Raw genomic sequence first — 25,593 nt, 5'->3', positions numbered from 1 at the left:
TATCGAATTCCAGAACATTTTCATCACTCTAAAATGACTGTCCATTAGCAGTCACTCTCTATTTGCTCCTCTCCCCAGCTCCTGGTAATCAAATCTGCTTTCTGTCTGTATAGACTTGCCTATTCTGGGTATTTCATACAAAGGAAAACACATCATGTGGCCTTTTGTGTCTGGCTTCCTTGATTTAGCATGTTTTCAAGGTTTATCCATGTTGTAGCATGTACCAGTACTTCATTACTTTGTGTTTTTTCTATTGTTATCTACATCTTCTTTATTCATTCATCAGTTGGTAGACATTTTGGTTGTTGCCACTTTTTGGCTATTATGAATAAAGCTGCTATGAACATTTGTGTACAAGTTTTTGTGTGGATATGTTTTCAATTCTTTTGGGTAAATGTCTAGGAATAAAATTGTTGGGTCATGTGGTAACTTTATGTTTACCTTTTTGAGAAACTACCAGACTGTTTTCCAAAGTGACTGCACAATTTTACATTCCTACCAACCATACATGAGGGTTCCAGTTTCTTTTTTTTTTTTCTTTACATCTTTATTGGAGTATAATTGGTTTACAATGGTGTGTTAGTTTCTGCTTTATAACAAAGTGAATCAGTTATATATATACATATGTTCCCATATATCTTCCCTCTTGCATCTCCCTCCCTCCCACCCTCCCTATCCCACGGGTTCCAGTTTCTACACATCATTGCCAACATCTGCTGCTGTCCATCTTTTTTAATTATAATCATCCTAGTGGATGTGAAGTGGTATCTCATTGTGATATTAATTTATATTTTTTCTAATGACTAATGATGTTAAACATTTTTTATGTGCTTACTTGTACTTACTGTCCATATGCACGTATCTTCTTTGGAGAAGTATCTGTTTAGATCCTTCATCCGTTCTCTAATTGGGTTATTTGTCATTTTATTGTTGAATTATAAGTTACATATTATATATAATATTATATATCATTTTTTATATATATATATATATATATTCAGTTTGTGAGTACAGATAGAACCTTAGTGTTGGTCAGGTTTAGGTCAGAGATTTCCACACAATATGGTGGAAGGGAGAAGGTGTGCAGAAGGATCACCCCCAGGATTTTCGTTTTCTTGTTCAGCAGGACTTTGACACTGGTGAGCTCAGCAGTCCTTTTCAACGTTTACTGTGCACATAAATCACCTAGAGATCTGGTTAAAATCCAAATTCTTATTCAGAAAGCCTGGGGGAGGCCTGAGATTTTAACAAACCCTCAGGTGATCCCAGAGCTACTGGCCCACGGACCACACCTTGACTAGCAAGTGTTAGAGAATGTCTTAATACGCTGTTTAGACCATGGGTCCACTTCTCCTCTGAAGCAGTTTGATTTGTTCTTCCTCAAATAAAGTGATGTCCTAGAAGGAGCCCAGCTTTTGGAATTGACTCTTGGCTACCACTTACCAGCAGCATGTTTCTCTGAGCAAGTTACTTTACTGCTCTCAGCCACACTTTCCACATCTGTAAATCACAGATACTTATTCCTCCTTCTCAAAGTGGTGATGAGGCTGAGGTGAAATAACATACATAAAGCATCTATTTAGTTCCAGGTCTATAGTGGGCTTTGGTAAGTGTTGATTTTTTTTTTCCACCTGCCTTAAATGATAGGGGCTGTACCTCTGACTGTTTAGTACAAATACATCCTTATCAATGTAGAGACAACTCAGTGTTACTACCCTAATTTCCTATATGGTCATGATTAAATAGAGTATTCAGTCTTGGTGGTCTGTAGTTATTCTATGTATGTTTCATCTCCTTTACTCAACAGATTGCTTGTTCTTGGAGATTAGGACTCTACGTCGTCTTCTTTTTGAATGCATGAGACCTGTCACAGTGTTATCCATAGAATTTGTTATTAATTAAAGCTTACGGAGTGAAGCAGACAGCCCATTCCAGTAGCAGCGGTAACAATAGTGACAGTAGAAATAATAATAATAATTGAAACTAACACTTATTAATACCTTTCTGTCAGACATTATGCTAAGTGTATGCATGGATAATCTCATTCAGTCCCCAAAACTGTTCTTTGAAACACATTCATTTATTGTCCCTGTGGCAGCTGAAGCCTGGCCATACTCAGGAAGACAGCATGACTTCTGCATTGGTAAGAGCTGAGTTCTAAAGGCTAACTGCCCATAGTTCGAATCCCTGCTCCAGTTCATACTGCCTGGGAGACTTGGATTTCTTAGTCCCTCAATATTCAAATGCATCATCTATAATTATTAATAGTGCTAATTCCATGTAACTATTTTGTAGTTTATATGAAATAATGTGTGAAATATGCAAAAAGCACTTAGCACAATGCCAGGTGCTTGGAAGTATTTAGTCAAGGTTAGCTCTGTTTATTTCTTTGTTAAGTCACTCATTCATAGCTTCACAGCAAATAAGTGGCCGAGGCTGTCTGATTCAGTGTCATATAACTCATAATCTCTAAGTCATTTTGCCGCAAGTCTCCCATTTCAAATAATGTATTGAAGTAGAAATTGAAAATTCATGTGTCAAAGTGAAAAGAGAAAGGTCAAGGGGCTGCAGAGGGAGAAGTATGTGAGAGGCATTTTATAATTTGTCACCTTTTGGAAAAGACATCTCCAAATGCCTGATATTTGTGCTAACTTGTTTTCTACAAGTATTTGTATAGCAAGTGCCGACCCAAGGAAGGCAAACCTGATCCAGGTTTTGTAGTGCCTGAAATGTATGCCCTTTGGGAAGGGGGCTTATTAAGGAAAAACCTTCATTAATTAAAAAAATATAATAATATCTTATTGGTGAAAATAATATAAAAGCATATGACTGTATGAACACATTGTTAGGGTCCTTCTCAAGTTTTTGAAGGGCCGCCTGATACTTAAACTTCATTCACTTCAGGGTAGATCCTCCTATGGCATAAAAGTAGCCAAAAAGCAGCAAGCCTGATTTCCCTTCCAGGTTTGTTTCACAAAGGGCCAGTTTTAAACTTCTTTGTCTTGGTACCTTTATTTGAAACACTACAATAGACTACACGTACAGACCTCTAACTCGCAGGAAACTCTGGTGGATAGCATGCTTCCCAGAATAAATATATTAAGTTATTAAAAAAAAAAAACCAGGCAGACTAGATGGGTTTTTCATACCTACTGGCAGGTGGCACAGATCTAAATGTTGGAGCCTTTTCATAAGCAAGATTAAATTGACTTGTGACAGCTGCTCACTAAAATACAGGAAGTGCAGACCTGGTTAAAAGCAAGAACACACTGGTTTTCATTAAGTTTGCATCACAGAATAGAGCTCACTTTTTTTTTTAAAGGTCTGTCTTAGCAATGCCCTTATTTGACAGTGTGTGCAATTTGTTGCTTACACACAAGTGGATCTTTGAGGTACAAGCAAGTCAATTAGTTCTATCTGCAGTGTTTTTGTATGTGTTCTATACATGTAAACAGAATCGGTGAATAGGCTCAGCTCTCCAGAACATCAGATCTGACTGCTAGCAAAGCCTGTTAGATCTCCACTTGTACAGTTCCTCCCCCACCTAATGTGATGGCAAACGTGGCAGCTGGATGGCAAAGGAAATGGATAATGAATCTGTCAGAGATGAGTGGATGTCACGGGAGTCTGCCTTCCACCCCATCACAAGGCCGGAGTTCATAACACCAGGAATTGAGAGCGATCTCCCAGCATTGTGAAATACATTTTTTTTCCGTTGGAGGAAAAGCCACTCTGGCAAGCGCTCTAAATAAAGGATTTCAGTGTCTGATTGGAATGGGTTGATGAGAATAAACTGAGCTGTGGAAAATGAAAGGGAGCCGTTTCCAAATACAGGCCAATGACATTGTGCCTCAGCGTCCACTTTCACAAGCTCAGCCCTGGCACAGCAGTTGTCACAATGACTGAAGAAAGTCCAGGAGCCGAGCTAGGTCAGCAGATTTACGAAGTTAGAGCTGTAGCCAGCACCCAAGCAGCACTCTGCCAAACTTTAGCCGACCCAGGTGGCCATCCTTACAGGAAGGAGTTGAAACTAAAAGATGCACACTCCAGAACAATTATGCTACCTAAATGCTCTCCTCTAAGCTGTTTTCATCCCTCCTCTAAGTTGCGTTCTTCTCCTAGGTCTTTTAGGCATCTTTTTAGGATAGCTCTTGCATTAGCTTTCAGACATTTGGCAAATCCTCTGGAGTTTAAATTAAATTAAATTGAGTTTACAAGGTCTCACCAATTTTAGAGTTCCCTTTGCCCAATATAAGGTTAGTTATGAAAACCAGTGGTGAGGGCAATTTTCAGCACACATCATGGAGTGTCTGACTTAGTACAGTGCCTATTAATTCTCTATACTTAGTCCATTGCTGTATTCATCATAGTAGAACAGGCACATGAAGTCCCTGCTTTCAGGAAGTTTAGTTGTTTATTAGTCACTTGTTTATTTGTCAGATATTTTTTAAACACTTATTATGTGCCAAGTAGCTTGACCCGTGTTAGGGATGTTACAATAAATAAGGCAAATATGACTGCTGCTCCCAGGAGCTTACACTCCAGTGAGAGTGACAGAAGAATAAACAATTACAATACAGCCTAAGTCTAGAGCAAAGATAGTGTGGACTTCATCCTGTGGCTGGTCTTACCTCATGTCAGAGGAGCCCATAGGAAAGGCATTCTGGTGGGTCAGAGAAGGATTCAGATAGTTAATCAGCAGATGGTTTCTGAATGTCACCTAGGAGCCAGACACTGAGATTTCCAAGTTGACATCTGAATGGCAAAAATTATGCAGGTAAAAGAGGTAGAGTTATGTTCTACACATAAGGAACAGCTTAAAAGATTATGCAAAGGCAAAGTTTGAAGAACTAATTGTAGAATTGGTAGTGGCGCAAATAAAAATGGGGAAAGAACAAGAGAGAGATTTCAAAGGGACTTGTAGGCCATGTTAGAGAGCTTGGACTCTATTCTGAGAATAAAGGGAAATTTTTCAATGGTTCTAAGCCAACGTGACCCAGGTATTTTTGTGTAAATGATGGTTTTGACTATTGTGATGAGATTGGGCTAAAGAAGAGTATGAGAGGAGGCAGAAAGGTCTCTATAGAAGCCATTGTAATAAGCCAGATCAAAGATGATGATGATGTCAACAGGGACATGGCAATGGCTAGAACTGTATGTATTTGAGAGTTATCGAGGAGGAGGAATTTCAGAACTGGGTGAGAGACTGAGTAAAGACAAATTAGATGTGATAGGAAAGGGAGTGGGAGTGGTCATTCTTGACCAGCTGACTAGAAGGTGATGCAATGTACTGAGAAAGAAAACACAGAAGGATGAGTAGGTGGGGGAGGGAAGCCAAATAATTCAGTTTGGGATATGCTGGATTTGACATGTTCAGGAGAGAGATCCGTGATGGACGTTACAGCACCAGGACTTATCCACATGTTGAGCAGATGATCTTCACCTAGTGATAATGGAAGGAGAGAGTTCTGTGGATTCCTATGGGTAACAGAGAATCTGAATCTCCTAAAATATTTCCAATTGTTTCAGTTTATTTTGCATGTTTTTACTTTTTTCTAGGGGAAAAAAATGATGCAAATTTGCTTTAGATTGCCTATAACTCAAAAGTAGTTGAGGACCACAGAGGAAATTGAAGGGACCACCTGGATAAGAGTGCCCAAGGAGAGTCACTTAAGCTGACTATGCTGATCTAGACCCCAAAGAACAGCACATGAAGAGAACAACAGAAGAGGGTTCTGAAAATGACCTTGAGAATCCAGTGGGGAGAGTGTGTCAGGGGAAATGGAGTGGTCCCACAGAGTCAAATCCCCTAAGGAGATAGATAAAGCAAGGAAGGAAATCCATTACATTTTCACCAGGAGGTCATGGGTGGTCTTGGCAAGAGAGGTTGTGGTTAGTTGGAAACAGTGAGTGTGTGGGAGATGAGAAAAAGGAGATGGCAAGTGTAGAAAACTCAAGAAGGGGAAGGAGAGTGTTAAAGTGGTAGCGAGAAAAAAAGACTAGGGTACAAAGTAGATATTTTTCTTCCTTAAGATGAGAGATGCAATGAGTAAAAGTTCTAAAAGCAGAAGAAGCCTTAAGTAACAACCAACCAAACCAAACACACAGAAGCTTTTAAAGGAATCAGAAGCTTAGAGAGATAGGGTGTCTACAGTAGGTATGATAGATATCAGGAAAGAGTAATGAATTGAGTTGAGCCTTGAATGATTAAAAATCTTTGGACAGGTGAAAATGAACCATTAATTGAAAGAAATATGGGAAAAATAAGACTAAATATTCATCTATTCTTGTTTCACTTCCTTTTGTTATTTAAAAAATATTTTCTCAGCAAATATAAAGTCTTTAGAATAGAAATTGCCTACAACTCAGAGACTGACTACCAGTATGAAAGTATTAATAGCTACAAGGTATATAATCCAATTTACAATTACTACTTGCATTCTTGGTCTTCACACATGAAACCAGCATATTCTTTGGGGTCACATTGTTCATTTCCTCATTTGGAATTTTTAAACACCAGATAGGGTGCTAAATCAGTATAAGCTGGTGCTTCTATCACTTAAGTTTCTAACATCTTCCATATTTATAAACACACCCATAAATAAAGGTGCTAATGAAGGAAGGAGAAAGATTCTTTAATAAGCAGCTTAACGCAAGTAACTCCCTGCATGTAGGAGATTTTTACAAGACCTAGCTCATAATTAAACACTGTCTGTTTTACTTAACTGAATTTTTTCTCTTTTTAAAAGATTGTATGAATGTTAAAGACTCTGTTTATGTGTTGATGTTGAATGGGTATTGTTTAAATGGTAGCCTTTCAGCCTATTATAATTTACAACTATACAGAGGGCAGAGTGTAGTTATAAGTACTATGAAGTGTAGTCGACCCCTGAGGAAGCTGAGGCTTGGTCTTACCCAGGAAGGTTTGAGTGGGTGGCTATTGCTTTAGGGTCTACACCTTTTAGTTAGAAGAGGGCCCAGCAGCCCTCAGGAATAGTCTTAGCCATTCCTTTGTTTCCTTGCCGTAAGTACGGGTCAGTGTTCCAAACAGACCATTAGTGCGCAAGAAAGAAATTTGGATGTTACTGTACACACATTATAGAGACAAACAGCAGTTGTTAAAGAATCTTATTTTCCTACCTAAGAAAGAGTATTGTTACTTTTCCCAATTCATGACATCTGCCAAAAAAGAAAGCAAATGTAAAGCACTATAATATTTCTTCATTTTTATGAAACTTGACTTTCTATATTTTTGTCCTAGTTCCTAGAAAGGGCCAGACTAGTTTAAAAATGCACACACACACATGCACACACACACACGCGCGCGCGCGCGCGCGCACACACACACACACACACACACACACACTTCGGGTTCTGACCCTGACAGATCTTGGCCCTTTACCCCCAGGTCTGGGTATCAGGTCCTATCCTTTGTGTGGACACATCTCTTCCCACATACATTGTTCTGCCCTCTGGTCATGGACATTCTGTTGACCTAGGCTTTATTTCTCCAGAGGATGTGGCTCGTACTTTGTATCTTATAAGTTATAACCTGCTACCTCAACAGATATCAAGTTGGCCTTTGTAGTTTTACAGTCAGAGACTTTGGATATGGAAATGTATTTTTGTAGAAATTGCATATTCCATTGTTGCCTCTCATATATTACAGCATTATTCACAGGCACCAAAGGGAAGGCCTTGGCTAATGACCTCAAACCCCTGCCACACACAGGTTTTCATTTTCTAGTATTTGAAGCGTCTTTTTTCCTGAGTCCTTTGACCCATTTATGAGAGACCTTTGTGATTATTTTATGTGAGTAGGAAATCTGAGGATTATTCAGGTTACTTAGAGGCCTTCGTGGAAAAACTCTTCTGCCTGAGGAATGTCATTTCAGAGCCCAGAATGAGAACATCTGTTTATAACCGCTTGGGGTCTATAAAATAAATCTGAATAGCAAATTATCTCAATGGTTATATTTCTTTTTAAACAAATAAGAGTAGTCCTTCTGGTTTAAGGAAAAACAGAAGATGACATTGTTCTTCAAAGCCAGATGTATTGTAGATTTGATAATAGCACAGAAAAGCCTCTCACTAGTGGCAATATTTTGGATATCTGTTGGGAAATCCCTGATTTCAGAGCACAGTTTCCTTAGGTGAGCGTCAGACCCCACCTAACTGACTTGTATTAAGATTCCTCAAAGTGTGGGATGAGGTCAGGCTGTATCATAATCCCTCCCCCACCCCTACCCCCAAGGACACTTGTTTAAAAGATTCGGAGGGTCAGGCCTGCAAATCTACATTTTACTAAGTCTTTAGGGAGCACTCAAGCACTACGGGCTGTGAGAGCCGCAATCCTAGAAGACAGATGGATAAAGCCTCAGTGATCACCAAGACAACTGGACTTAATGAACTCTTGTCTCTCCTCTGCCTAGGTGCAAATGTAATCTCCATGCCACTGTGTGTGTGTATGACAACAGCAAATTGACCTGTGAATGTGAGCACAACACTACAGGTCCAGACTGTGGGAAATGCAAGAAGAATTATCAGGGCCGACCTTGGAGTCCAGGCTCGTATCTCCCCATCCCCAAAGGCACTGCAAATACCTGTGAGTAACTTTTGCTCGGTAATACCATATTTTGTGCACGATGAGCTGAGAGTTCCTCTCAATTTCACTTGCAATTGTGCTTTCACTCCTCTTACCAGGAGTCCCATTCCTCTTCAAAATGCAGCTAAAGCTTTCATCCCTATTTTGCCACTTGTAAGCACATTTTAGCACTTGGATCATCTGTTAAAGTCAGTCTTCCAACATTCACATCAGTGTGTTGGGAAATGATAGAAACCATAGGAGAAATTTTTTCTAAGTGGATGAAACAGGAGCTGCTTTTTTTGCTTCCCCAAATTAATCTCCTATTAAAATAACAAAGGCATTCAAGACTCCCAACTCTGACTTAATTTTAACCATAAACTACTTCCAGAAATTCTCTAAATGTTTACAATCCCATTTCCCATACTGGGTAACCTAAGAGATGCTTTGTCTAGAAGATGTTTCCCTCTCCAAATTTAGCTACAGCCTGACTTTGCTCAGTGAAATGGTGGGCTTTTTCCAAATGCCAGCAGTTGATGTCACGCCTGGCGTGTATCCTGTTAGGAGAGGCTGCCTTTAGATAAAGAGTGTGACTGTAGGCCTGTAGGGACCACAGTAAGAAAAGGGATGTTTGTGTGCATGTGAAAAGAGCACAGGCATTATCTGTGTTCACAGGAAGCGTGAGAGATGCCCCGTTATCACTCATGTGGGTGCCCCTCTGAAATCCCTGAACATTCCTAGGAAAACAAGTTCTGACACGCTCAAGGAGACAAGTAATTACTTCCAGAATAAATTGCCCAATTCCATGCATGGACCAATTAGCCACTCACAAAAGCCCAAGGTTTGACCTCTCTTAAAAGTAGAGAAGGGTGAGGTTGAGAATACACCCATTCAAGTGAGAAGTAACAGAAACAGCAGGACAGTGAGTAGTGGGGGAATGAGACCTTGAAGAGCCACCAGCTCCATGCAAGGCTAAGAATGTTATCAGGCACTTCAAAGCAGCAGCTGTGAGAAACCAAACCTCAGAAACTAATAGCCAGGAACCAAGACCTTATCAAGTTAAATGTAAAAGTAATGGACCAAGTAACAGGCCATAAAGAATGGGGGCATGAAATGATGTTAAAATTTCTATGAAGCAGGAAAAAAAATCTGTCAAAGGCTAAAAAAAAAAAAAAATCCCCCTTTGTGAAGGTATTCCGTTTCTTTCTGTGTTAAAGAAAAAACTGACAGCCTAGCTCCTAAACTTAATACATAAAGTTCTGTTGAGCAGAAATGATTTTTTTTCAAGGCGGTTTTGTTAACAGAGACTCCATGGGCTTTCCTCAATTGTTGAGAGCCATAGACTCGTGAATTCAGGAGGAATCTCATGAGGTTATTTGTTGCCATACCCTGTGACTAGCTAGAATTCCTATCACCACAGTTGTCAAATTTAGTTTAAAGGTTTCCTCAAATGAAAATGACTCAGATTTCATTTTTGATGTCTGCTGCTCCTTTAGTGGGACAGGATGGAAGAGAACAATGTTTACAAACACTTGGTGGCATTCCGGCTCATCCTCAGGGCAGGCCAACTTGTCAGGGCTACTAGAAAGGCAGCTGGGAGAGACTGCTGTTGAAGGCATTGGCTTCTATTCTAACACGACACCGTTTTTTTCTACCCATAACTGTACTTCAAAGTCTTGCTTATTTCAAGACATTTTCACTGGAAAGACCTTGTGCCAGCCAAGCTTTTTCACTGGAATGGATTTCTTGTTATATTCTCCATGGAAATGGCTTACATAGCCCTAATATAATGCAACCTCTTTCAATTGTCCATGTGGATTCTATTGTCTATCCATCCCTTAGTTTTTCTTGGCCTTCTCTAGACTTTTCCCCATTTCTGTTAAAATATGAAGGTGACAGATGGACACAATGGCCAAGGAGGTTGAATTCAACGTTTCAATCCTCAATATGGCCGAAGCTAGATTGAAGATTTTAAGATAACCTGCAATGGTCCAGTCTTGCAATGGAAAGAACCCGTTTAAAGAAATCTCTGCCACATCAGATTGCTTGCAAATGTCCAAGGACAGAAGTAGGCAATTAAGTGGTTTAGTACACAGGTTCCAGAATCAAATACCAGTTTGTCCATTCACTAGCTCAGTGACCTTGAAAAAGTAAAGTATCAATATTAACCTCTCTAACACTTGGCTTCCCATCTGTATTGTGAGGATAATAACAGTTCTTACCTCATAAGGATTTTGAGAGAAGTGAATAAGCTAATGCATGTGATGTGTTTAGCATAACACCCACCACAAAATAAGTGTTCAAAAATAATTTTATTTTTAGGCTTTTTTCATAAGGCAGACTTGTCAATTATTGGACAGTTTTAATTGTTATAAAACTTATTTCTTAACATCAATATTGAGTGTCTCCTAATTTCCAACCACTTTTTCTTTTTAAGTCTTAAAACTCTATATCAACCCCAGTTTTCTTTCTTGTCTAGGTTAACATCATCAGTTCCATTTCTCATATGATAAGATTTTCAACTCTCTTACCTAGTTGTTTGCCCTGGAAGTCCTCTGAATTTTTAGTGTGGAAATTTAAGCCAAACTCAGGACTTCTAGCACTGTTACGATTCTCCTGTCATTTTGGCTTTTTCTTACACACATGCATACATGCACACACTCACGTGTGCACGTGCCCACACATATATGACACGAGTTGGTACATTACAAGTCAGATATTAAGAGGGACACTCAGGATATGCTGTATCCTAATACAGGAATAAAAAACCTAAGAAGTAAAAAGGAGTGGCTACAATCTCTGATCCCTCAACACCAACTCTTCAGTAGCCTAGAAATAACACTCATATTGGATAATCTCTGGATTTAGCAGAACTTCTAGCAGCCAGGATTTTTGAATAAGAAGATCAGTTCCTGCCTACTCTTAGCATAAAAACTAGGAAGGCTTCATTACATCAGGAAATTTTAATATCTCCCTTCAAAACCATTCAGCCCATCACTCAAAAGTTCCTTAAACTGGGACCTTGCTGGGAATACTATGGCTTGGAAGTCCTAAATTCTGGAGCAGCTCCAAGGCCACTTTTGTATGGAGCATATAGAGCCAGGAGAGAAGAATACAGAGCCCCAGGCCTCTAAAACACCGCCACCCCAATCTGTGAGACACACCACATTTCCCCATGCCTTTCATTATAATAGACTCGGCAGAAGCAGAAGTAATAACTCTTGTGATGATATTTTTATTCATTGTGCTTTTTACTGAAGACTCAGTGTGTTTTCTTGGTTCTTTAAAGCCATATGTATGTGTATCAATATATTTCTTATTTTTCTACAAAGCTTATGTTTTATCTGTAAGACATCTTTCTTCTTCTCCCTATTGATCTTCATTCTATTTTTGATAGAATTCTATTTTGAATGTCCTTTGAATTTCATTTCTGTTTTCCAAGTAGATAGAAACTCTGTCCAACTTCATGCTTAATCATGATTCTCTTGATTCCCCTTGTCTAGCTCATAAATAAAATTCTGATCCCTCTTGAAATTCTGATCCCTACTTATAGATGCTGAAAACTTAACAATTAACCTTTAGGAATAGTAATTTCAAAAAAGGTAATATAATATTGTCTATACCTCTGCTTGCCAAACTGTGTCCTATGACCCTTACAAGAATTCCATGGCCAAATAAGTTTGGAAAATGCTATACATTATACTGACTCTTACACATTACCTTATTTAAAACATTTGAGAACCCTAAAATAAGTAATCTATTTTATCATGTGTTTCCCACACTTTATTGTTCATGGAACACTTAAAAACCTTCTATAAAACACTCTTGGGGACATGCTGCTGTAAATAATTTCCTCAGCTTTCTGATAGAAATGTCATGGAGAAAAGCCCAGCTAGTTCAGCTGTATCAAATCTTTTACTTTCCTCTTACCTACACAGTCTAATATTCTTCCAAGAAAGAAAATTAAATTGGTCTGACATTGACATTATTTGTTCAGAAATCCGACTTGAATTGTTACACAATATCTAGGTCTCCTCTGAGCGATGGAAAGTAATTTAATCATTGTTCTATTATTTTCTCTGGTATCAAATTTGCATTGACCAATTTATATTTTCCCAGGCATACATGTGTATGTCATTATCCAGACAATTTCCTAAGTGCTTTACACGCATTAGTTCATTTTTAACTCACAACAATTTTATAAGGTAGATGCTACTATTTTCACGTTATAGAGGTGGAATCTGATGACTACTAAGGAAAAGTATCTTGTTTAAGGTTTAGCTACCTAGTCAGAATGAGAAGGAAGGTTTGAACCCAGGTGTGTCTTGAGCCCAAAGACTGTACATCTCACTATATGGCTTCTCAGGTTAAAGTTCAATGACTTCCTCTGTCCTCCACTGGGGTGTGGACTCCATCTGACACCTGTTTGAACAAGTCGGTCTTCTCTAAACCTGCTCTCTCCCACTTTTCTTCCTAGATTGCTGCTTGTTATTTCTTTGCCTTCAAAGACTCCCCTTCTACCTTGTTTTAAATCTTCATTCTCAGTGTACAGTTTTCTTCCTTGATATTCCTATCTAATCTTGTGGTTTTAGATCTTATTAATATTGGTTTAATGCTAATAAACAAATTAGAGCCTGAATCTTTCTAATGAACCCAGGCTGTCTATGAAAATCTCAAAGTCAACATTGCAAGATACTGAATTCATTTCTTTTCCCCAAATCACCTTTTTCTTCACTCTCTATTGAAATTCTGCTCATTTTTCAAGACTACTCCTCAATGTGAACTCCTCGATGCAGCCTACCTAGCCTGTCCTATGCAAAATCAGCTGCTCTTTTCTTGATAATGTATGTATATATATCAAGATAGATTCTTGGTAATGTATGTGCACTTACAATTGGTTGACTATAATCAAAATTACCATGATAGTGATAATAATGATAGCTAATATTTATTAAGCTTACCATAGCCTTTTATATTTTGTGAAGTGCTTTATGTACTTTCTTGCATTAAATCCTTACAATGTCCCCATGGGGTGTGTACTATTTTTATCCCCATTTTACAGATAAAGGAACATAGGCACATAAAGGTTGCCCCAAGATCCCACAGCGAATACATGACAGAGCAAGACTTAAACTCAGGTCATTCTGACTTCAGGACCTAAAATGTTAGCAATGTAAGAATGGGACCGTATTTTATTCTTGGCCTTCATAAATGTTTGTGGAATTAATCATTTGGTGAATAAACAAGTAAACCTATACAGTCTTGAAATGTGCTTGTGGATGCATTGACCTCCCATCGATCTTCCCATGTCCCCTGGAATATGTGGCCTTCACAGTTCAGCAGTTCTAACACAAGGGCCTTCAGTCTCGCATAGGAAGAGACCAACTGAGATTTGGAGGAAATACAATAGGAAAGAGAATCACTTATTTTTCGTGGGTGCTCACGACCCATGCAGCCATCTAGAGATGACATATTGGCTGGCTGGTTTGTATAGGCCTCCCTAAGTGACATTCATGGCCTCAGTGACTTGACCATTGTTGGGCTCTGACTACCAGTTTTTCAGGCTCAATACCCTGATTCTGTCAGCACAATAAGAGAGGACCTTCCTCTAAGAGCCTTACATATATGAACCAAGCTGTAGGGCCAATATATAGAGCCAGGATACCTACCAAGTTATTCATGTACAACCACTAGTCCACAGTCACTTATTTGATGCTTATGGGACCAGATCTGATTTGGAATTCAAATTTTTTTTAATTTTAAAAGGTAATACAGTGTACATACATTATGTTACATCAATACCCACAGCAGAATATCAGGTAGCACCACTTAATCAAACATATTTCTGTAGCAAACCTATGATTATTTTCACTGAGTGAGATAAAGGAGAAGACCTCATACCCCTTCCAGTCAGGTTTTGTCACCAAATTAGTTCAGATCACATAATGTCATGCTGCAGCTAAATTTTGGGAAAAAACTTTGTGTCTTCAGAGATTTGTTTTGTTTTGTTTTGTTTTTTGAGGATTAGAGATAAGATAAGGATTAGAGATAAGATAAGATAAGATAAGGATACAATAAATTGATCAATAATATAGAGTAGCTGTTAGAGGCCCAAGCTCTGGATCCTGGACCTCTGGATTCAAATCTCAGTCTCCTTCCCAACTGACTACAATGATCTTGGGCAAGCTCTTTGTGTTTGAGTTTTTCCCTGTCAGTAAAATAAACCTGAGTATTGACATCATAGGGTTGTCTCAAAAATTAAGTGAATTAACACACGTAAGATACTTAGAACGGTGGTAGGCACATAGTAAGCACACAATGAAGTTAGCTGTTATTATAATTGCACTGAAATCTAGCATGTGGACCCATCCCAGTCTAAAGAACATATTCTCTCTTTGGAGACAACAACTGTATGGGGAGATAAATTGTGCCCAAATGCCGTATTATTCATCCACAATATGAAATAACTGTTACAGAGTTCAGAATATTTAAGTCCTTATGATCAGTGTATTCTCTCCCCTGTAATTAAGTCTCCTTGTAGAGCCAGATACTAATCAGAAGGTTGCTTGGTGAGCATGGGAATTAAATTCAAAAATTTTAATGATTCAAATGCTAATAACATCAGGCTGAAACATCGGACCCATCCATCCTACCCCAGGGTCAACCTCCCTAATGCCAACAGAACACTGAAGGCCTGAAAGTTTACAGGTTACCCCTCCGTCTTCCTGAGACAGTGCTAGGCCAGTACTGCCACCACATGCCTGAAGATGCTCTTCTTTGCAGGCTTTTACCTTCTAACTAGCTTTTCTTCCAATCTTCAGGTATGTTAATACACTAAGTTATCAATAGATTAATGTCACCTCTGTCAAATTTGTCATAGACACTCAGCCCCAGAGCCCTTCTGTTGTTCTAAGATGACTTAGCTAACTCTGATTGGATCATTTATGTGTTGATTTAACAGTACAATTCTGTGAAGGCAATTTTATTTCCTTCACTTTCAAGTTCCTGGGAGACGACTCACCGTACCTCCTATCCACAGCAGTTTGGACCAGGGAGCCGGGTTGAAAGGACATTGGAAGTAGTTCCTCTAGAATACAAATGAGGCTGCAGAATGTTTTCTTACTCATCACCTACTTCTTTTTCAGCTGGGCTTTTTGGAGGTAGAGCTCCCAGTGGCTGCAGCCTGGCTAGAAGAAAATCTAGTCACCTACTTGATAGGCTTTTTTCAAACCACCTAACACAACAATGGTAATATTTTCTCTCAGTTTAAAGCATGCTGAATCCTCGTCTCTTCTGCCTCCCTCTTGATGAGAAGCTGTTGAACTTCCCATTGATTCTCAAAAGGAGTTATGACTTTTAGCACTGCATTCATCTGCTTTGAAAAATCAGAGTGTTTATTTTTGAGGTCTCCATCAGGTTGTCTTCCTTAAGCTTAACTATGTCCCCTTTAGCCACATACTTGGTGGGAGGGTTAGTAAAGTTGGAAGAAGAAGAAGGAGACGGAGAAGGAGAAGAAGAGGGAGGGGGAGGGGAGGAAAGAGAAAATAACAAACTATATAAGTCTACTAGGGTCTCGTCCCCCAACTGCAGTAGAATTCCTTAAAAAAATAAATAAATAACTATGGGATTGGGGAGGGCTGGATGAGGAGGGAAGAACTGTAAGTACCTTCAAGCTTAGCACTTTCACATTCTTTGGCCCTTTGGCTTACTCAACATGTATGTGTATCTCTGACTGAAGGAGCATATCTATTCTAGAAGAAGCAGAAGTCCTAAACTCATATACCACGTATTGCAGAACCTTCCTTTAAAGCTCATTCATACCTGTGTTTCATTTCCTCGGTGTCAGTTTAGCAGTGTCTCAGTAGATGGGGATAATTATCTGCTCTAGTGTTGACTATAAAGGGGTCAATTTGGACGAGGACCTTACTTCTCACTGTGGCTTCGATTTCCTCTTCTGTAAAATTAAAGTGCTGAGTGAGATTATTTCTTAACTCCCTTTCAGCTCTCCATTTTTGGTCACTCTTTCTGAATTCACTTATCTGGTGCCTTCCTTTTTTCTTTCCTTCTTATCTACTTATCGTCTATCTTTCCCAAAGATTTTTGAGGTTGTTTCAGAGATAGATTTAAGCCAATGAAGCTTAAATTACAGGGCCCCTCACTAGTCTCCTTCTAAATTAAAAAAAAAAATTTAATTTCATGTCTGATTTTATACTTTAAAGTTAATATTCCCCCAAAAAGCTCCTAGATTTGTGTTTGCTTTAGGTTCCACAAAATCTGCATTTCCCCCTGGATAGCTTAGGGAAAAAGACAAACAAAAATAAGAGCATACAAATAGGAATATAAAAGGAAGGTGTGAGAAAAAAAGAATAGAAAGAAAATAAGCCAAACATTAAATCAGCTTACCCAGTTGAGCATCAAGCTGACCTCTGAATTTCCTGGAAGGCAAAGTGGTGAAGGGCATATCTACACATTGTATAACTCTTGCTATTAGAATGGAGGACATTTCCAAAGAGAACAAAAATATTTATTAATACTGAACTCTGAGAAATGTCTCAGTGGAACATTTTATAGGGGACAAGACCGTACTATGACCAAAAGTGGAAATTTTCACTCTGATAGAAACCTTCTATCAGAAACAGGCAATAAATTTTTGCTCAAATGTACATCGAGCAACTCCTCTGTACCAGGCATTGTCCTGAGCAGACAACAGAGATACAGACATGACGCTCATCCCCTCAGAGGTCTCAGGCAGACACACAATCATAAGGATAAGTTGATAAGTTGCTCACAGAGGCCTGCACAAAGAGGTGTGCCATCACAAAGGACACTGGCTACAGGGAGGTGAAGAAGGAAGGGAAGTAATAACTTCTGAGCTCAATTTTAAAGGTAAACATATTCTTTACATAATAGTTGTCACTTCACAGGGAATGGTTAAAAAAACTGCCAACACATGTCTAGACAATTTTCCTGAATGTAATCTGACTATCATTCCTGTGGCTTATGGCAACCATCACTGTTGTAAGATGGAGTTGCATTCATTGATTCAGCACTTACAGACCCCAGAGAAACCCACCTTTCATGAAATGAATTGTAGCCTTCCTGTGTTCGTTTCTTAAGCATTTGAAAGATTTCTCATGACTTACTCATAGCCTTTTCAATGCATATAACTGGTTTATTAAATTCTTTAGTTGTTTGTAGAGGACCAAAAGCAAGGTGTTTGAACATTACAATAAGAAACATTAGGGAAAAAATAACATTTGACAGTATACTAATGGACGTCCCTTGGTGCTCAGGTATTTTCAACTTCAAAAATCTTTATTCCAATGAGCAGTTTAAAAATCTTTTCTAAGCAATTCCCATCTTACAACAATGGAATAGAAAGTGACTCACCTGGTAGCACCTCACAAAATTTTAAACCACAAAATGAGAAAGAGCCTGAATTTTAAACATCCAAATGTTAGTTAATAGAAAACATCTTAATGAGGAAAATAGGATCTCATATGGTCTTGCTTGGCAAGGTTTGTATAGCTGCAATGAACATTTCTCCCAGCACTGGCATCCCCAAAGGCATGGAAACATTTCTGCATCTTTCTAAAGTATTCAACTGCAGCAAGTACTGCATCAAACAGTCTTACAGGTTTGCTCTCCACTGTGTCTGGCCAAACATCCTGAGAACTCCGCCTTGCATTATGCATGGCCCTCTAACTCCATGCAAGTTTGAAAACACATGAAAAGTCTCTTCCTGCCATCCCAACTTCCATTCTCTTTGACTGATTATGAAGGCATAGCAGTTCCTTGTAATGGAGCAGGATTTTCAGCCATGGGGAAATTTGGAGCTTCTGCAACTGATACTAAAATTATGATGCTGCCATCATACCTCACTCAAAAGTGGATTTGCAAAGGAAAAAAATAAAGATTCAGTACCAAGTCAGTGTCACACTGTGGCAAAGATAGTCTACTGAAATGTCGGGTTAGGAATCCAGCAGTCCTTTGCAGAAATCGCATCCAGCTTGAAATTCAGTTCAGACAAAGTTAAAACATGGAAATGAAAATTTAGCTTTCCAGTTTTGGTTGGTCAGCGATCAGTAATTAAGCTGAAGCATCATAAGTTCTGTGCATTTAAAATCAAGAGACTTTGAATATATCTAATAACTGAAAATAAGATTTCATCCCTTCCAGGCTTTTTTAAAACATCTTGGTAAGCTTTAATTTCTCCTTCTCCCCTCCTTACTAAGAAATAGGAAAATAGCTCTTGGTTTTAAAGAATACAAAGCTAGAAATCTCTGAGTAAGATGCAATGATTAGTTAAAATAAGCAGAGGGCAGTTGTTCAAAGATTAAATACTAAAATAGAAATTTAATGATTCCTACATTTACCACCTGTTAGCACACTTCACGATGTGGAGAACAAGTCCGAACAGCTCATTAACAGCTATCATTTATTGACTGTGTACCATGTGTCAGACATTTTTATGGATTATCTCATTCAATTCTCACAGCAGCCCTGTGCAGTAGATATTATTAGCCCCTTTCAGATGAGGAAACAGGCTTTTAGAGAGGCTGGGAACTTGCCTGAAATCACCCAGCTAGTCAGTTGCAAAGCATGACTCTTACTCAGTTCTGTCTTATTTGCATCTCATGCTCTCACCCACACCACTCCCTGAATTTAGTGGAAATGTTACAAATCTCTGACTTCTAATTAGTAGTATCTATCATGGTGTTGCTTGCTTGATGACCCAACTATATCAATAATAGTAATCACAGCAAAGATGGTTGGTTATAGCACATACCACCTGCCAAGCAATGCTTTGAGTACTTTAATTATATATATATATATATATATATATATATATATATATATATATGTAATCCTTGCAACAACTCTAAGAGGTGGAGAACTGAGCCACAGAGAGTGTAAGCCACTGGCCCCAGGGTCACGCAGTCAATGAGTATAAGAGCAAAGTTTCAAACCGAGACAGCCTGGCTCTCATGCCCCTGCTCTTGGCCAGGGGTTTTCATCCGGATACAGACTAAATTCACGTCCACATTTATACCAAGTTCAGTCACATTCTGAAATGGTTCTACCACCTCAGCAGAGCTTGGCAATTAAAGTAGAAGCTGAAAAATCGACGAAGCCCAAATCGAACAACCTAATGTACTCTTGAATCATTCTGCTCAATTTAATTTCTATTACAGAATTTAATCCAAATATCTGACAAGTAAAAGAAGACTAAAAATGATGGTTATATGTAGTTAATCAGATAAAATGCCAAATGACTTTCAACACCTAACACATGCATATCAGCACATCTAAAGAGATCTATTGCATATGTGGATATATTTGCACAGGCCCATATAATGCAGACTTGGTCTTTGTGCCCAGAACACAAGCCTAGCTTAATATCTGTTTTGAACCACATAAAAATTTTCATTAACCTTACAAGTAAGCACAAAATATTTGATATCACAAAGCTGTCTTGAACAAGCTGCTAAAGTTGAACATTAATTTCCCAACTCTGATGAGTTCAAGGAGTTGTAGAATAAAGCAAAATGGTCTCAATGGATGGATATATATTTGGGGGTTTTTTTGTGCTATTTTTCTTATGACCTGAATGTTATCAAGTGTTTATGTTTCTGAGATTTTTATATCATGTTAAAGATGTCACATACTAATAAATGTCTAACAGCTTTTCTTTATTGTTTTCTTTCTCTCCAGGTATCCCCAGTATTTCCAGTATTGGCAGTAAGTAAAAAAAAATCACCAATCCAATTCTAGGCCAGCTTTGCTTTGTTGTTCAGCTCCTCAGATCTATTTTCCCAGTGTCCATTTCTGACGTAAGAGAGTATTTCCTTTGTGAATTGAATTGCTGTGTTTGTTCTCTGCACATACATGGTGAGAGCACAGATAAAATAGTTATCTGTGTATAACTCCTCTGGGGATATGGCAGTGCTGCCGCTTGCCTGACTACTGTTAATCAATGAAGGCTACCTTTACAGAGGTGCAATTAGTTACATAACCATAACTCATTTAGCAAAAATATAAACAGTCCTATTTACCCATACCTGGTAACCAACAAACAACTTGAACTCTCTCCCTAGGACTGAATATGAATTTCTACTGTAATTTAGAAAAGCAGAGAATGAATGTTTAGACTTATTCATTAGAACCGAAAGAAATCACCATGCAACCAGGGAGCAGGAATTTTATTAGTGCATTAAACTTTAGCCTTTGTGAAGGCCTGAAAGAGGTAGGTTTGTGATCATTAGTCTTACTGGAGGAATGAAGGAAAAAAAATAATCAGTATGTCCATTTCTCCCTCCTAAAATACAATTATCCGTGTTTTCCTGACTACTTAGTTTCAAGTTTGATAGAGAAGGGGTATGAAAAAATACATGCAAAATTTAAGAGTAAGGATACTAGAAATTCCTGCAAGAAATATTTTAGTAGAAATATCAGCAATTGAAAAGAGAAATCTCTCTTCAACATTCTGTGGAACATTTCTCTAGCACCATTGCAAAGAGAATTCTACCAGCTGTCATGGGAGAACCAGGCTGTAGCTCCCTCTTTACATTTAAAACAAGGACACCAAACACCAAGCCTGAAATACTCACTGAGGAAATGCCCCATAACTTTTCAGAGCCGAATCTCACATATTTTTAAATATTGTTCCCTTTTCCCAAAGGCTAAAACCTTTGGACAGCTACTGAATAACTGATTTGAAATAAAGTACTGAAGAAGCCAAGATTATGCACTGTAAGTGAAAAGAAGCATTTTCACTGGGGTTTCACCCCTCAGTCTTTGTCATAGGTGCTGGGCCACACAGGGTGATATAAGTGTAAACAGCAGTGATTGGAGAATTCCAATACCCAACATCCATCTAAAAAGCAATACACTCCTAATTTGGATAAAACAACTTCCCGCTTCTTATAAATGCAGTCAGGTCTCCCAATTTATAAGTCAACCTAGTTTACTTACGCTTGAGAATAGGCCCGCACGTGGGTTTGTTAAGAACTAGACGTGTTAAATGCCATGAAAATCAGCCGCTTTGTAAATAGAAATAGGAGTAGTGTTCACATTCATTTAGATACCAGACTAATGCTGCAGCTTCCTCCTTGTGATCTTGTTGAAATGGCATCAGTGCTACAAACTTGCAAATGAAAACCTTCAGATCTAATAGTCTAATTTTTCTGCTGTAGTATCTCCCTTGGCGTTTGCCTAACTGTATAAATACGCCACATTGTGCTCCTTTCAGGCCTTGACAATTGCATTTGCGCATACATTTTGGAGCAAAAGGGAACCAAACAGAAGCAAACTGAGACAGATAATTGAGGCTGCTATGGTGATCTGACCTGTCAAAAGTTTCAGAAATGGATGGATGGAAAGTAGTTCTTTGGTGTTAGGGTGCGTTTCTGTTCGGAGTGTCAATCGTATGTTGCATGGAATTTCTGACTGTACTGCTCACCCAACATCTCATTCGGCCGCCTCCACCACATGCCCCATCTCTGAGCATCAGCAGATGTTGACCTTTTACACACTGAATCGGGAAATTCCAGTTTTGCTTTGTTTTATTTTGAAATCAATGGTGACCTGAAAGGATGCTTTGTTTTGCCTTTGGAAAATGTATTAACCTTTATTATCAGGAAACTAGGAAAATTTAGCTCCTTAATACCTAACTAAAACCCTCTAACAAATAAAGTGATAGCTTGTACCCCGCCTTCGTGATGCCTCTGGCTGTTCTGCTTGGAGTGCAATGGGTGTTCCCTCAGAGTTCTCAGGCAAACAGGATATAAGCGCTTCCAGGGGTCACCCAACATCACACACGACTAGCTTGCTTATTGCCTGGCTTTAAGGTCAAGAGATTTACCATAAAACCGTCAAACATGATTGTATCTTCTAGGCTACTTTAATGTCATTTACACATTCCTTCTTTGAGGACTCATAAGGTGCTCGCTGTGTGCACTGGTGGATGGATTCCTTTGCTCTCCAAAGGGCAAGAATTCATGCATAGATGACTCACTGCCTGTTCTAGAGGGCACAGAAATGGGGTTTCCAAGGTAAAGCCAGAGAAGAGAGAGCTGCTTGGATTTTTAACTAATTTTGGGTGTTTGCCAGGGCTTTTCCCTTTATCCCAAGGAAGGAATCAATGAACATAATTCCAAGTACACAGAAAGATGCCATTATAATATATGTAACACCCATGAGATTCCCATCATCAAAGAGCATCTCAAGGAAAATGAATGATGCTTATTATCAACATAAATTATTGATGTATGTAACCATAAGTTCATATACATATGCTATATACACAGTGACTGAAGATTTTAGAGGACTATTAGATTTCAGTACAGATTTCAAACTGTCAACACCTGTATTAAGGTTCAAATGCATAGACAGAGTGGTCATCCTTTCCGATCATCTGCTAAAAATGTTTTTGAAACAAATTTCCCATTAAGGTCATTTGTACCTGCTGTTGTCTATCTATTAGGAAATAGGTTTCCCAATCATCCCAAAAGTACTTGATTTAAAACTCAGTCATTTTGATGTGCTTTGGCCATGGCTGAAAAAATATTGGTGATAATGTCAGCAATTAATGAATCCCAAAATAGATCTGTAGCCATTTGAGCCTTATGAGCTCTGTTTTTCCTTTACCTGATGTAGTAGTAATTCATTCAGGTTTCACATTTTATGTAAAATGTATCATGCACTTATAAGTAAACATTCACAATTTTATCCAAGTGAATATTTGTTGATGCTGATGATCCAAATTAATATTTGGTTTGCTGTGGGTGTTTTTGTTAAAGTGATAAACTAATCATTATATTCGAACATATATTATCAGATCCTTAGCCTTGAAACGCAAGTGATTTCACTAGTTATGTTAAACAGTATATTATTTTTTAAAAAACATAATTAGAACAACAAGGGTTGGCCTAATGTGCAAATAGCTTTGTGTGAGTGATTATCACTTAAAAAGTAAATAACAGAGGTTAAAGGTAACCAAGTCAGAGGTTAAAGGCAGATAATCCACTGAAAATTCACGTCAGGAAACACCATTTTAAAAAACTTGGAATTTTTAAATAAACAAAACCATTTCTTAGAACAGCAACAAAAGAAAAGACATATGTAGACATTTGTGAACCCAAGTGTACATTGTTTCCTTAAATTACCTTCAAATGATTGACATCATGGTTTATAAAGTGTAGAAATTGATGGAGGCATTTGGCTGTCCCCTCCTCTTCAATTTATTCAATTTGAAACAACAGTCCATTTAAGGGAAATATTCCATTTTCCTGCTTTCTCTTCTAATGAGCATTGACTTCATCACAGAGTTAAAAATTCATCTCTAATTTGATTTAATTGGCAGGACTATTAAACAAGGGAAGTGCTACCTGCAGGGATTCATCAGCCTGTTGAGAAAGCTCAGAGATGTTTTCATACTTGAAAACATTTGATGCCAGTTGGAGACCTTGTAAAAGTTGTTTTCCATACAGCATCCAAATATTTTTGTTCAGAACTGATTTACTGTAGAAACCTGGATCGTGAGGAAAATAACAAGGTTAATCATTTCCCCACTCAAGGGTTATTAGTAATCTTGTTCATTCTATCCAGAGAGCTTCAGTGTTTGTTTTTCTCCCTTTGCTTTAATACTACTAAATCCCCAAATAAAAGTTTCATTTGAATCGCCCTTTAGCTAATTAGGTTTTATATAATGAAGAAAAAAATTATCAGGCTAGTGTAGCTATATGGCAAATTGCATGGTGTGCTACATTAATTTTGAACTGTTTGCTGATGTTCTAGAAGGAAAGCTAAGGTCCCAGGTGAGATGCCTTTGGGACTTTGTTATATCATGTACCCAGTATTCTCATCACAGATCCATTTCATATTTGTGTAACTAGCATTTCACATTCATGAAACCTTTGTGGTTATCCAAAAATTGAATGAACATTAGGACATAGCTGCTTCTTTAATCCTGAAGAATAAACTAAATATTCCAATGAAGAAGGGGGAAGTATCCCCTACCTTAAAAAAAAAATCCAAGAGGTATAGCAATCTTTAGCAAACAACAATTGCCAACCTTGAGCAATGTTGACTTTTTTCATGTATTAACCTTTTCCCAGGTGACTTTAGAATGTCAAGCCACTTTTTAAGTGTGAGCTGGTATCTGTACCTTTGCTGTTATCTCTGTGTTTGGGCATCTGGAAATTCCTAGCTTAAACAAAGATTTGCCAAGATCTCTGAAAGGTCCTATGATGAACCTTCCAACATGTAACTGTGAACTAAGAGTGGGGTATCACTGAAGACTTCTTAGAATATCAATAGAGGGCTGGCCAGCTAACTGCTCCACTTCCTGGGAACTGGAGGGAAATGTCCCCACATGTCTACAGAATTCCATTTTACAAATGGTGAATCGGAGGTTCAGAGTGTCTGAGTAACTTACCAAATGTAATACGGCCAGGAAGGCCTGTTTGACTCCGAAAGCTGTGCTCGTAACATTATACCAGGTGGAAGAGGTTAGAAAGAAAAATTCTAGATTTATTAACTCCTACTTCAGACTCTTTCCAATCTAATACATTGCACCTTAGACATGTTGATCCCTGAATTGACCCATTTCTGTGCAGGGAACTTTAGTGTCCTGGAGAAAAACAGAAGTTCATTTTCTGTTATCTCACTGTGTGGTCAACAGAAGCTACATTAAAATGTGCCCTTCCTCTACCACCATCAATGATAAACATCCTCAGTAAGCTGAGGGAGAGGGGAAATGTAAAGATGTTACATATATTATAGAACATGTGACAGTTCATGAGATTAGCTATGCAAATTGTGAAACATGCTTGTACATATTCTATGACTGTAAAAATCCAAATGTTTACTTTATTGACATAGTCACTCATAGCAAAAAACATTCTGTGTGCCATCTCAAGGGCAGCCTTACCACTATTACATTAAAATGTATCTTCCCCGGCAGTCTAACGATGCTGTATTTCTGAGAGTAGGCAGCTCACTGTAAA

At 38.4% G+C, this 25,593-nt stretch overlaps 1 protein-coding gene across 3 annotated transcripts in view; it reads left to right on the top strand.

Annotated features, from left to right (window-relative positions):
- The window catches only part of NTNG1 (netrin G1), a 335,299-nt gene that overhangs the window by 234,447 nt on the left and 75,259 nt on the right, over positions 1-25,593 (top strand). For all 3 annotated transcript variants that reach the window (XM_060142434.1, XM_060142435.1, XM_060142433.1), the window contains exons 4-5: positions 8,433-8,605; positions 20,300-20,326. In XM_060142434.1, the coding sequence (XP_059998417.1) occupies positions 8,433-8,605; positions 20,300-20,326 (200 nt within the window). The remainder of the gene's footprint in view (positions 1-8,432; positions 8,606-20,299; positions 20,327-25,593) is intronic.

The sequence above is a fragment of the Lagenorhynchus albirostris genome, chromosome 2, assembly GCF_949774975.1.
Source record: "Lagenorhynchus albirostris chromosome 2, mLagAlb1.1, whole genome shotgun sequence".
Classification (NCBI taxonomy): Eukaryota; Metazoa; Chordata; class Mammalia; order Artiodactyla; family Delphinidae; genus Lagenorhynchus; species Lagenorhynchus albirostris.
Note: the sequence above shows the minus strand (reverse complement) of the source record. Positions and strands in the feature narration are given on the sequence as shown.